This window comes from Protomyctophum bolini, assembly GCF_963924005.1.
Source record: "Protomyctophum bolini genome assembly, chromosome: 6".
NCBI classification, from domain to species: domain Eukaryota; kingdom Metazoa; phylum Chordata; class Actinopteri; order Myctophiformes; family Myctophidae; genus Protomyctophum; species Protomyctophum bolini.
This window is the reverse complement of record NC_137867.1, coordinates 2,030,661-2,044,582: the sequence shown is the minus strand read 5'-3', so window position 1 is coordinate 2,044,582 and position 13,922 is coordinate 2,030,661. Positions and strand designations below refer to the sequence as shown.

At 42.6% G+C, this 13,922-nt stretch overlaps 1 protein-coding gene across 1 annotated transcript; it reads left to right on the top strand.

Moving 5' to 3' along the window:
* Positions 1 to 8,785: 8,785 nt before the first annotated feature.
* Positions 8,786 to 10,883, top strand: LOC308317210 (lysine--tRNA ligase-like). The gene has a single exon (XM_080766063.1). The coding sequence runs from the start codon at positions 9,134 to 9,136 to the stop codon at positions 10,427 to 10,429; it is 1,296 nt and encodes a 431-aa protein (XP_080622189.1). The 5' UTR covers positions 8,786 to 9,133; the 3' UTR covers positions 10,430 to 10,883.
* The last annotated feature ends 3,039 nt before the right edge of the window (positions 10,884 to 13,922 follow it).

The window sequence follows — 13,922 nt, the reverse complement described above, 5'->3', positions numbered from 1 at the left end:
TTATGCAATTTCGTTGATAAATAAAGACGAAACGAAAATGTAGTTAACAAAAATAAAGACTGAACTAAAATCTGTCTTCATTTCGTTCACGAACAAAGACTAGACGAAATTTATTTATCATATAATTATCTTCCTGTGAGTGCATACATGTGCTCGGCGCTCGCTCTGTATACAAACAGAGGCAGCACGCAGCACGCACGCACACACACACACCACACACTAGAGTTGCATGTTGTGCTCAGAACAGCTACAAAAGTTACTAAACTACGGAACGCAGGTTGGGCTGTCTGTCACCGAGTCATGGTTGAATTAAGTGTTTGCAACATGAACCAACGTTATCAAGCTTACGTTTGACAAGCGACAATAATAAAGGAATATAATGAGGCTTATTGGACAGCAAAGCACCGGGAACTGGATATGTTATAAACCCCAGGAATTGTGAAGAAATAGGGTCCAGCAACGTCTCGTCATAGAGAGCCCCCTCTCTCTGATCCCCGCCCGGTGATTAGCAACACACATGAACGTGTGTGCGTGCATGCAGCCTAGTTGATTAGCGGTATACTGTGGTTACTTTGCGTCAAAAACCGTCCCAGCCAACCCGCCACTTTTGATGCGTATGCAAATAAAACAGCAAATTTGTGCCTGATTTGCTGGGACCAGATTACATTAATGACCATATTTCTTACGTCATCATTGAGAGCTAGTCATACTAATACACACCATGTACTCTGGTCCCAGAAAATCAGGCACAATTAGCTATTTTATTTTACAGATTATATATATGTATGACTAGCTCTCAATGATGACGTAAGAAATATGGTACACACACACGCATGCAAGCACGCACGCACGCACACACTAACCCAGCCACAAAGACAAGGTAGAGTGAACAAGGATGAGTTAGCAAACTAAACATCATATAGACACCTTAACAGACGACGTCACACTGATAAGCAACAGCATGCGCGCGCATACCGGCAGCACAAGAACCCTGCCTCTCATAAGATGCAATGGAATAGTTAACTGGACTCACGTGTGAAAAATTCACCATCAAACTTTCAGATACTGTTTTTCTCCCAGTGGTGTTTCAACAATAATAGCAATTCAAATAAGTTGCCCTCAAAACCACACCTCCAGTCGCTGTCATAAGAACGGGAGGTTCGCTCATGATCGCGGCAGCAGAGCATGTTTGTCCATGGCTGCACGCGCACCTGGAACCGATCAAGTGTAATTTCTACTTCGTCCCACGATGGTGTCACGCACGCAGACCTCTACGCTCACAACAGTCAATTATGTTATAATATAAGAAGTAGCCTATGTAGTAAATGTAGTCTTAGACCATTACTCATGTTATAATATAAGAAGTATGTGGTAAATGTAGTCTTAGTCCATCACTCATGTTAAAATTAAAGGCCTCTGGTTCACTGATAATCTTGGCTTTGTGTTTTGCAACGGCCTTCATCAAATCCCACTATATACCTGGTCCATCACTCATGTTAAAATTAAAGGCCTCTGGTTCACTGATAATCTTGGCTTTGTGTTTTGCAACGGCCTTCATCAAATCCCACTATATACCTGTATTATCTATGGAGCTCAAGTCAGAAGAAAATAGACGATCTACAAGCCCACAGCGCCTCTGAGATGTAGAAGTTACGGTATTAAACATCAGAAATACTAAGTAAAATACATGAAAAGGTGTATAAGTATAGGCTTACAGCGCTGTACAGTACCGTGGTTTACAAAGCAGAGCATAATGCTGCATGAGCTCTTTAGTTTGTATTTATTTGACAGACTGACTGATCAGCTGATTAATGTTTCACTACTTTATTATTTTTTATACATAACAATAACCGGAAGTTACACACTCACACATTCTACAAGTGCTCAATAACAGACACATACTAAAAACCAGTAAGACGCCCTGAGAGCGAGAAGTGACGAGGTCGCGTGCACGCATCCGCCTCAGTGACGGAAGACGGCAGACTGCTGGGTGAGCACTGGCGCTTTGGCATGGGTGGTCAGATCAACATATGGAATTCATTATGTAGTTAATTGAAAGAAAAAAAAATCTGGTGGTCACAGAGGTGACAAGGATGGAGGAAGACAGGTTCTTCGCCAAGTCTATTGGCCAATGCCAGCAAGGCTTCGTACCAAAGGATCTCTCGGAGGAAGCGGAAAAGGGAAGTTTCTGGCTCTGGCTGAGAAGAAAAGTTGGGGGAATCGAGATGCCACGCAGTGAAAAACCGGATTATCAAAATCCATCTGCAGGGAGCGGCAGGGAGAAGTCCCTGACCGCTGCCCCACCATCCTGCGATGTTCTGGTGATTAAAGAGGCGAAACAGCTGATGACCCTGCAGCTGGTATTTAGGTACCGGCTGAAGTGGGCCTGAGGGAAGCGGCCCGAGAGGTTCCAACATCAACCTACGCTTCTCAACCATCAGGTATGCGGTCAGGTGCAAGCCTGGCTCAGGGAGGAGGACGCCCTCCCTGAGCCTGTCACTACCTGGTGAGCAAGGGGCAAGGCCAGGATGGCTCTCAGCTGAAACCCTACAGTTGGCGCTTAGGCACTGTCGGATGTGCATCAGGCAGAGATGCCCTGCAGGTACCAACATCTGCCTGTCATGTAATTTTACTGGTCATATACTGTATGGAGCGTGTCTTGAGTGTACAGGCTTTGATGAGGTCAGATCAATATATGGATATCTAAGGGTTTGAGGTCAGATGTAGAGTGGCTGGCTGGCTCCATATATGCAGATCTAGGTGATGATCCAGACGATGATACAGACCAATGTATGGTTATCCAGGGTTAAATGAGGTCAGTGATGCTGAGGTGGCGTGACGTAAATGGTGGATTTATATAGCGCCTTTATCCGAGGCGCTTTACATAGATTGTGCATTACATTCACACACACATTCATACACCGATTGCGGCGGAAGCCATGCAAGGTACCAACCAGCACATCAGGAGGAATTTCGGGTTCAGTGCCTTGCCCAAGGACACTTTGACATGTAGACAGGAGGAGCCGGGATTTGAACTGCCGACCCATGGATCATTGGATGTCCTGCTCTACCTACTGAGCCACGTGTCACAAGGCGTGATGTCACGAGGCATGACCTTATATGTTTAAGTTTATTTGAACATCTTCACAGAATCAAGTACAAATATTATATCAGCAAAGGAAAAACAAAGGTGATCAAAAGGCTTGGGCTGAAGCTAAAAGCTTATAAGTGCCCATCCTTCTCACAGCACAACATTTGAGATACTCAGCATAGTTATCAGTTTAAGGCGAGACACCCCAGGTGGATAGGGGGCAAAAGGTTAAATAATAGCTATCACAATGAAACTTCTCCAGTTGATTACTTATATTAAAACTAAGATTTATTTCACAAATCAGAAAATAGTGTCAACAGGCATAAAAAACCCAATTTTCGGCATGTTTTTAGGTATTAAATGTGATGTAAATCAGGCTGTGAATGATATATCAACAAATCCATCTGTAAATGTCTGCGGAATATAGTTATGAATAAGACTGGAACGTTTGGTGTATGTGAATTCAACTGAAGTGGAGATTCTTTGTCCCAGGTATGAGGAAAACTCATTTTGAGAAAACAGCCTTTAAAGATAAAACGTTTTATTTGAGGCCACTATTTTGAGACAAAATATCTCATCCAAACCTTGCCAACAACATATAATGGCATATATCATTGGAAAGGTCTGGACATTTTGTGATGTCCTGTTATCTTGGTTCTACATGGCTGTGTGAAATCCCATATACGAAATAATCATGTTATTTGCTGGTAGACTTAACTATCTTAAAGTGATCCCCATTTATGAGGCTTAAGAGAAAGAGCTAAACTGGTACTGTAACAGGTGAGGTCGGACGGCCAGCCCAATACCTAGCTCGACCCGTGCATGTAGTACATGTATGCTTTCTGCTTTACTGCGTCCAACCACCCCCCCCCCCCTCTTCACTCGCTGGATCTCTTTCTCTGTTCCTCTTTCCCCACAGTTAGTAGGCTACATTATGTGTATCATCACGTTACCATTTAAATGCTTTACCAATCCCACCACTAAACTAGCCGTACAGGCTCACTTTGCTTTATCTAATTGGACGAATTAGGCCTATAACAACCCACATTAATTATTATTATTTATTTTTTACTCCCTCTGCTACCCACTATGATTATCACTACTACTATTGTTGTTATTATATTATTTATTTACTTTTTGTACCAGTATTTATACTTATTATATTTATCTTTAATTACTTATCTGCACCAAGATATACAGAAGTAGCCTACAATGATCACACTGAGTTATCTTAGTTTGCTATCTGAAGCTTTGTGGTTTAGTCATTAGACACTATACCTAAATTCAACTTGGGAGCCTCTCTGCAAAATGCGAGCTAGGTTTTCTTTCTGTAAGCATGCACCGGTTCTCCAGCAGTATATTAACCTGCAGTCTTCATCATTGGGCAATGAAGACATTGGGTTGGGGGGTCCAGGGGAGGGCAGTATATTTTCTTTTCATCTGTATGTTTAAATATAATTTGACTGTCTACTGTATTTGTCTAGTTCATGTATGTTCTACCTACTCCTTTCAATTGCTTCCTGCATACCTCCTTGGGACATCAATTGTTATTTATCTTCTAAAACTAACATGGCTGATATAACATCTAATTCTGGCTCTCATCGCTCGGGTTCCCCTATTAGATTTCTGTCATGGAATGTGAAAGGGCTGGGACACCAAATCAAAAGATCTAAGGTTTTGTCACATCTTAAACATTTAAAAGCAGATATTGCCTTTATTCAAGAAACACATATGCGTCCGAAAGACCATCTCAGACTACGTAAATCATGGGTTAATCAAAAATTTCACTCTAATTTCAACTCTAAGTCCAGGGGTGTGGCTATATTAGTCCACAAGAGAATGCAGTTTATCCCCACCAATACTATCTCGGACCCTAATGGAAGGTATATAATTATTGCAGGTTTATTATTCCAGACTCCAGTACTGCTTGTAAATGTATATGCTCCGAACTTTGATAATGCATCCTTTGCAAACAAATTATTAGGCAGCCTTCCCTCCTTGAATACACACCTTCTAATTTTCGGTGGTGACTTGAACTGTGCGATAGACCCACAGCTGGACCGTTCCAACCCCAAGACTACAGCCCCTTCCGCTATGTCAAGATCCTTTTCAGATTTTATGTTACAGAATGGCTGTGCCGACGCATGGAGGTTCCACAACCCAAACATAAAGGAATACTCGTTTTTTTCTCCGGTTCATCGCTCGTACAGCAGGATTGACTACTACGACGGCAAACTACTCCCTAACGTCCTCTCTACACAATACCATGCAATTGTTATAAGCGACCATGCTCCACTATCTCTTGATATACGCTTACAAACTCATTCAAAAATACGGCCTCTCTGGAGATTTAACTCCCTTCTTCTCTCAGATGAATCCTTTTGTGACTATATCTCCACTTCCATTGATTTATTTCTCACTACTAATAGAACCGAGTCAATACCACACTCCCTGGTATGGGAATCATTAAAAGCCTTTCTCAGAGGCCAAATAATTTCTTACTCTGCTAAACTCACAAAACAATACAAGACTAAAGTCAACAGACTCACTAAATCCATCCTTAATCTAGATCATCAACACGCCTTACATGCCACCCCGGAACTGTACAAGGACCGTTTGAACCTACAAGCTGAATTTGATTTACTTACAACTAAACAAGAAGAATATATGCTTCTACAATCCCGTGGGAATCAATACGAACATGGTGAGAAAGCAGGTCGCCTACTTGCCCACCAACTCAAGCGCCAGGCTGCCTCACGTTTGATCCCTCAGATTAGAGACACCTCGGACAACCTGCTTTGCGACCCTGCTGACATTAATGCAACATTTAAATCATTTTATTCCACACTTTATAAATCAGAGTTTCCCTCAAACACCACTGCTATGGACAGATTTCTTAACAACCTGAACTCACCTACTGTCAACCTTGCTACTGCAAGTGAACTGGATTCCCCACTGAAATTACAAGAGGTGATTAATGCTATAAACTCAATGCAAAGTAAGAAGGCCCCAGGCCCTGACGGCTACTCGACTGAATTCTTTAAGAAATTTTCTGATAAAATTTCCCCGGTCCTTTTGGACGTGTATAAGGAATCAATGGAACGTGGTACATTACCATCCACTTTAACTCAAGCTTCAATTTGTGTATTACTCAAAAAAGATAAGGATCCCACCCAGTGTGGCTCGTATAGGCCGTTATCTCTTCTAAATGTGGACGCTAAAGTGTTGGCTAAAGTTTTGGCAGGCCGTCTGGAGAGTATTGTCCCTGACATCATTTCTAAGGAACAAACAGGTTTTATCAAAGGTCGACAATCATTTTTCAACATACGCACACTCATGAACATTATTTACTCTAGACCAAACATTAAAATCTCCTGAACTCGTTATCGCATTAGACGCCGAAAAAGCATTTGACCGAATAGAGTGGGAGTACCTGTTTGCGGTCCTTAGGAAATTTGGATTTGGTGATCATTTCATTTCATGGATCCGTCTTTTATATACTAACCCCCTTGCCAGTGTGTGCACAAACGACACCCGATCAGACTACTTTAAGCTAGCACGTGGCTCACGCCAAGGATGCCCTTTAAGCCCCCTCCTATTTGCTTTAGCAATAGAACCCCTATCGATAACTTTACGTTCTTCGACACTATTCCAAGGAATTTCTAGGGGCGGAATAGAACACCGGGTATCCTTATACGCAGATGATCTATTACTGTATATCACAAACCCTACCACTGCGATTCCCAATATAATTTCCATCTTACACGACTTTAGCTCTTTCTCAGGCTACAAACTCAATCTCCAAAAAAGCGAATGCTTCCCCCTTAACATAACTAATTTTCAACTTCAACAACTTAACTTACCTTTTAAGATCGCCCAGTCAGGATTTAAATACCTAGGGGTCTATGTTACTCGCTCCCAGTCGGCTCTACTCTCTGCTAATTTCACACCGTTAATGTCTCAAACAAACTCAGATTTTCATGTCCATCCTGCCTAAATTCCTGTACTTATTTCAAACTATTCCGTTATATCTACCCAAATCTTTTTTCCAATCGCTAAACAAACTGATTACAACATTCATTTGGGCAGGGAAGCATCCCAGAATCAGTAGAAACGCACTACAGGAAAGTAAGGCAGAAGGAGGCCTCGCTCTCCCAAATTTTATGCACTACTACTGGGCTGCAAATATCCAAAAAACACTCTACTGGTTACATGATACCAATACTTCCTGGCACCCGATTGAAGCTAACTCACCCTACCCAATATCCTTATCTCAGTTTACAAAAAAACAGGTTGTCCTAGCCTCATTAAAAATTTGGTTTCAATTTCGGCGACACTTCAAATTCAGTTCTGCTTCCATTCTAGGTCCTATTACTAATAATCACAGATTCCCCCCCTCTGTTTTAGACACTTCATTTTTACTGTGGAAACAAAAAGGAATCACTAGTTTCCAAGATCTTTATCATGACAATATATTTTCTAGCTTCGCATTTCTGTCAAATAACCTTCCAAGTACACACCTGTTTCGCTACTTTCAGGTGCGACACTACATATCCACGCAATTTCCCTCTTTCCCATCGTTACCAACTTTCCAACCGTGGGAGAAAATATTAAAACTTAAACCCAATCAGAACTCACTTATCTCTAACATTTACACTGGCAATTAAGAGTAGAGCCGCCTGGGAGAGTGAAATTAATACAACCTTCTCAGATAATTGGTGGGGTAAGGCAGTTGAAAGGGTTAATTCTTCCACTTCGTGCGCACGTTTGAGTCTTATACAGTTTAAAGTCCTCCACAGGATCCATTACTCCAAAGCCCGACTAGCAGAGATATATCCTAATGTGAACAACCGATGTGACCGATGTAACCACGCCCCTGCTGATCTTAGTCACATGTTCTTTTTTTGCCCCAAACTACATATATTTTGGGTCTCTTTTTTTAAAACCCTATCAGACGTCCTGGCACTGGACATCCAACCATGCCCTCATATAGCCATCTTTGGGGTCCCCACACTAACTCTTCAATCCACCCATGCAGATGTAATCGCATTCACCTCCCTTTTGGCACGAAGGAGGATTCTGCTTATGTGGAAATCCCCTTCCCCCCCACCTATATCCACCTGGCTAGTAGACGTGATGTTTTTCATAAAGCTTGAAAAATTAAAATACATAATTAGAGGCTCAACTGAGAAATTCCATGCTAGATGGCAACCCTTTATAGCACATTTCAACAACCTAGAAACACTCCCGAGCGATCCATTGTAACTTCATCCAACCACTCAGCATTAATTTCAATGTCCCAGGGAGGTATGCAGTAGACTATAGCATATAAATGTATAAATGTTTGTATTTTACTTTACGTTCTTTTCGTATTTGTATTTCTTTATTTTTTATTTTTATTCATTTATTATTTTCTTTTGTTTATCTTGCTTACTTTACTATTTATCTTCTCTTTACTGTGTTGTATTTAAATTTATTTAAAATTTTATGTTTTTGCCTCCCCTACGACCCATGGGAGGGTGGGAGGGTGAACGGGAGGGTAGGATGGGCAAGCGTGACCACTATTGATCACTCTGCCCACCCTAAGGGGAAGGGGTGCACAAAAAAAAACAAAAAACAGGGAATGTCAACAACAACTAACGATGTAAAACCAACCTTGTACATTGTCCCTGAATAAACAAATATTTAAAGAAGGCAGCTGAGAAGAAGGAAGCCAAGGTGGAGCAGAAGAAGGAATGTAGTAACAAAGGAGATAAGGATGACCTTGGGGTGGACGAGGAGACGCTGGACCCTAACCAATACTTCAAGATCCGCAGCCAGGCTATCCAAGCTCTGAAGGGCACAGCGGAGGACCCTTACCCACATAAATATCATGTGGATTTATCACTCACAGACTTCATTGAGAAGTACAACTATCTCCAGCCTGGAGACCAGCTAACAGATGTTGTTCTCAACGTCTCAGGTCGGATCCATGCCAAGAGGGAATCTGGTGCTAAGCTGCTGTTCTATGACTTGCGAGGGGAAGGTGTCAAGCTGCAAGTTATGGCATCCTCAAGGAACTACAAGTCTGAGGAGGACTTTGAAGCCATCATCAACAAGCTGCGCCGTGGTGACATCGTGGGTGTCCGTGGTAACCCGGGGAAAACCAAAAAAGGAGAGTTGAGCATCATTCCTACAGAGATGACTCTACTGTCACCCTGTCTGCATATGTTGCCACATCTTCTCTTTGACAAGGAGACCAGGTTCCGTCAGCGCTACCTGGATCTGATTCTCCACGACTATGTGAGACAGAAGTTCATAACACGGTCCAAAGTCATCACCTACCTGCGCAGCTTCCTTGACCAACTGGGATTCTTGGAGATTGAGACGCCGATGATGAACCTTATCCCTGGAGGAGCCGTGGCCAAACCTTTTGTTACTTATCACAACGACCTGGACATGAACCTCTACATGAGGATCGCACCTGAGCTCTACCACAAGATGCTGGTGGTTGGTGGTTTAGACAGAGTGTATGAGATTGGCCGTCAATTCAGGAATGAAGGCATTGATCTCACTCATAATCCAGAGTTCACCACCTGTGAATTCTACATGGCCTTTGCAGATTACCATGACTTGATGGAAATCACAGAGAAACTTCTGTCGGGAATGGTGATGCACATCACTGGGGGGTACAAGGTAACGTATCATCATAAGGGACAGGCTTATGAGATTGACTTCACTCCACCATTCAGAAGAGTGAGCATGACACATGACCTTGAGAAGGAAATGGGTGTTAAGTTCCCTCCTGCCGACACCTATGACAGTGACGAGACTCGTAAGTTCTTTGATGACTTGTGTGCCCTAAAAGGAGTGGAATGTCCTCCACCCAGAACAACGGCCCGTCTCCTCGACAAGTTGGTGGGAGATTTCCTCGAAGTCACGTGTATCAGCCCCACATTTATCTGTGACCATCCTCAAATCATGAGCCCTCTTGCAAAATGGCACAGAACTCACAAAGGCCTGACTGAGCGTTTTGAACTCTTTGTGATGAAGAAGGAGATCTGCAACGCCTACACAGAGTTGAACGATCCGTTTAGGCAGAGAGAGCACTTTGAACAGCAGGCCATGGCCAAAGCTGAGGGTGATGATGAGTCCATGTCCATCGACGAGACCTTCTGCACAGCACTAGAATATGGTCTGCCACCAACCGCTGGTTGGGGTTTGGGCATCGATCGTCTCACCATGTTCCTCACAGACTCTAACAACATCAAGGAGGTGCTGCTCTTCCCAGCCATGAAGCCTGATGACCAGACAAACAACAAGGCACCCACAGAGGGCAGTCAGGGCACCTCTGTGTAAAAGGCAGAACCTCTGGCCTCGGCAGGAGTCAGGGACTCGACTGCTATGCGTTGTGTTTCAGTGGAGTTCACTGATTTTGTTTGTTATGGTATGCTCTTAGCTGGGGCGGATTTAAAGAAAAAAACCCTGCTTGTCTCAGAATGATCCGAGTGAATGCCTGTAATCAATGTTGGCCTCTTTTGTATTTCTGATGCACACTGATGTTATCCTTGTTATATGAGTGTTCTGACATTTTATCCATAGTCTGGTTCAGATAGTTAATACATAATCTGAAGGCGTTTTCCCACTCTTGCATTCACACCCAGAGGAATGTATTTGAATACACTCTTTATATAATATTTGATAAATCATTATAAATCATTATTTGCAATGGTTTAGATATGCTGTAACTCTTACCAGATACACAGCTTCAAGTAGACACCTTACTTTGCTAATTCAATTGCTGTTTTCTCCAGGTCTGGTTATTTCATGTTCAAAGTGTGTGACCGAAAGAATAAGGTTGCAAATACAAGTGGCCGAAATGAGTTTTCTTCGACGGGTGGCTGGCATCTCCCTTAGATCGAGATAGGGTGAGAAGTACAGTCACACGAGAGAGACTCGGAGTAGTACCGCATGCTCCTTCGAGACTCGGAGTAGTACCGCGTGCTCCTTCGCCTGGAAAGGAGTCAGCTGAGGTGGTTCGGGCATCTGGTTAGGATGCCTCTTGGGCGCCTCCCTAGGGAGGTCCTCGACGCACGTCCCACTGGGAGGAGACCCCGGGGCAGACCAAGGTGCAGTTGGGGAAATACATCGACTCACTGGCCTTGGAATGTCTCGGAATTCCCCAGGAGGAAGTCACTGATGTTGCTCTGGAGAGGGAAGTCTGGAGCACTCTGGTGGAGCTGTTGCCCCCTGCGACCCGACTACGGATAAGCGGTTGAATATGGATGGATGTATGGATCGTAGGTACTATATTGCAAACAAATAAAGTAAGACCAAATCCAGGTTACAAGTTCTAATACACTGCATTTTATTTAAGTTGCACATTAAATGTAAAATATGCCAGCTTTAAATACTGTTTAACAAATACAAAATAAATAATGACAAATGACAAAAATAAATAAACACACACACCATCACAGAGCCTTCATTTCATCTATAAGACACACACACATTTCAATGAATGTATCCTGTAATGTAAAATGCAGCCTTGTTTTTGTTTTTTTTTCGTCTCTTGCTTTGTTTTTTCCCCCCTTTTTTGAATTGTCAGTTTTTTTCCTCGTCTTTTCTTTCCCGTTTTTTTGTGAAAAAAAAGAAAAGTTGGTACAAAAGTTATGGCGTCGGGAGGGGCTTCATCCAAAAAATTAATTCTGCAGCTGAGAGTATATGTGTCTGTGTGTGTGAGAGAGAGAGGTTACTTGGGAGACCTATTTCTTGTCTTTTCTGTTGATGTCTTGAATTTTCGGATATGTATCTACCCATGGCCTTCGTCTTCTTAGTCACATCTTCTGTATTCAGGTTTTGCTTCTGCAGCCACCAATGGAAACAGTCTAAAAATAACACAAGACGCCAAACAACAAAAAATATATATATTAGCCTGAGGACTACATAATATGGGCTGAGTTGTATGAATTGTGAGTTCATATAACTGGTCCTCATTAAAACTCATCCATCGCTTTTAAGAAGTGCCAAAAAGTCCCTAAGCGCCAGTCTCTATACATTTTTTTATTTAATTTAATTTTTTTTTTTTTGGTCCAATGTTATACCCGTCTGAAAAAGACGATAAAGACGTCGTTGGCGCTGTGGGAGTTGCTAAAAAAGAGGTCAATTAGGTCGTTGGCAGACATTGAGTTAATGCTCATTATACAATGTGTTTCATTGGTGGGCTGTGGACAGTTTAGAACCCTGCCTACCTTTGACATTACTGGTTCAGGTTTCTGAACTGTCCACATCCCACCAGTGAGTGTCAGAGTGAGTAGACAGAAATTGTGTCATCTTAAAATTTATACATTAGTCAGGACCAATGAAGATAAGTTGAAAATGGGGTGAAATCCCGTTTCAGTTATGAAGAAAATGCATTTGAATGGAAAATGTGGGTGGGCAGGCCAGGATGTGTGCCACATTTTCACGATTAAAAAAAAATAGCACACCTACAAGCTCGTAGCGTGGCATGAGCTCATGCCATGCTATGCGCTTGTAGATCTGCTATTTTTCAACAGCTAAAGCATAACATAATGCTTAAAACAACAAAAGGGGTTCCTGCCCAAAATGGGTTAACTCATTCCCTGACAATAAAACATTGTCTGTCCAACAACAGCCAGGAGTTTTGAAAAATCATAGAATATTACGATTTGTTTTGGTGAGATGAGATCAATTCTGTCCTAAACCACAGCAGTCTGGAATTCTGATTGAGGCATGAAGACAGTCCAACAAAGAAATGGTAACTAATTAATAGATTAGCAAACACTGCCATCTAGTGGCAAAAAAAAGGTTTGGATGTGAAAGATGTCCCTGGCAAACCATTATAAGACAGGGAATGAGCCAATAAGACATGCATAATAAATTCATAACATTTTCATACTACAGTCATGTGACTGTAGTTCTCTATTGGAAACATATGATCAAGGTAGTAGCTCGCACAACTCCAACTAGTCTCAAACTCTCTGAACATTTTTACCGGGTGCCTGGTCGGTTAAATGACTACAGAAACATCTCTAAAAGAGAAAACCAGCACTCACGGAACTCTCATTTTAAAGGGGGAGTGTCCCGGCCCGAGATTAACATTGCTGATAAGGTACATCACGTGGTCTGAATGAAAACAGTTTCAAACGACACGTGACTATATCTCAGGCTCTGACGTGACCTAGCATCTAGCCGAGCTGAGTGGCTAGCGCACTAAAGGCTACTAGTTTTGAGGTAACCTTTTGCGTCATACTAGGTGAAAGTATCATAAAAAAATTATTTTATTGCTCGAAAATCTTCCTTACAATGACATTGAGTTGACGTATACGTTTTAGGGTAAACTGTTACATAATCGCAATTTCGCGTGACTAGTCCGTCTGAGCCCCCTCTCAGGCTCTCACCGCCGGGGCAGTGGGGGCACAGCGCCTCGACTTCTGTTCGTGCAGGCTGCACAAGCACACACGGGGGACGCATCTCTCTCACTCTCTCTCTCTCTCTCTCTCTCTCTCTCACACACACGCAGAGACACACACACACACACACACACACACACACACACAACATTGTTTGAAATGTTTGTTTATGCATAATGAATTCATGAGAATCGCGGGCCGCGGTAAGCCTTGAACTCTGGCCGGACACAAGGCACTTCAGAACGGGGAGATTGCGAGAGGAGGTGGGGGTGGTTTTGGGGTTTTTTTCTCTCCCTCCGTATATCTCTCTCTCTCTCTCTTTAGGGTCTCAGAGGGAGACAACTCACCGAGTCCGAAAACTGTATTAAATTAATAGTTTGTACTTTGTAGAACTGTAACAAGCACAAAAACTATTCAAT

Coding starts and splice junctions, on each gene's coding strand:
- LOC308317210 (XM_080766063.1), top strand. CDS start 9,134: ATGGCATCCTCAAGGAACTACAAGTCTGAGGAGGACTTTGAAGCCATC.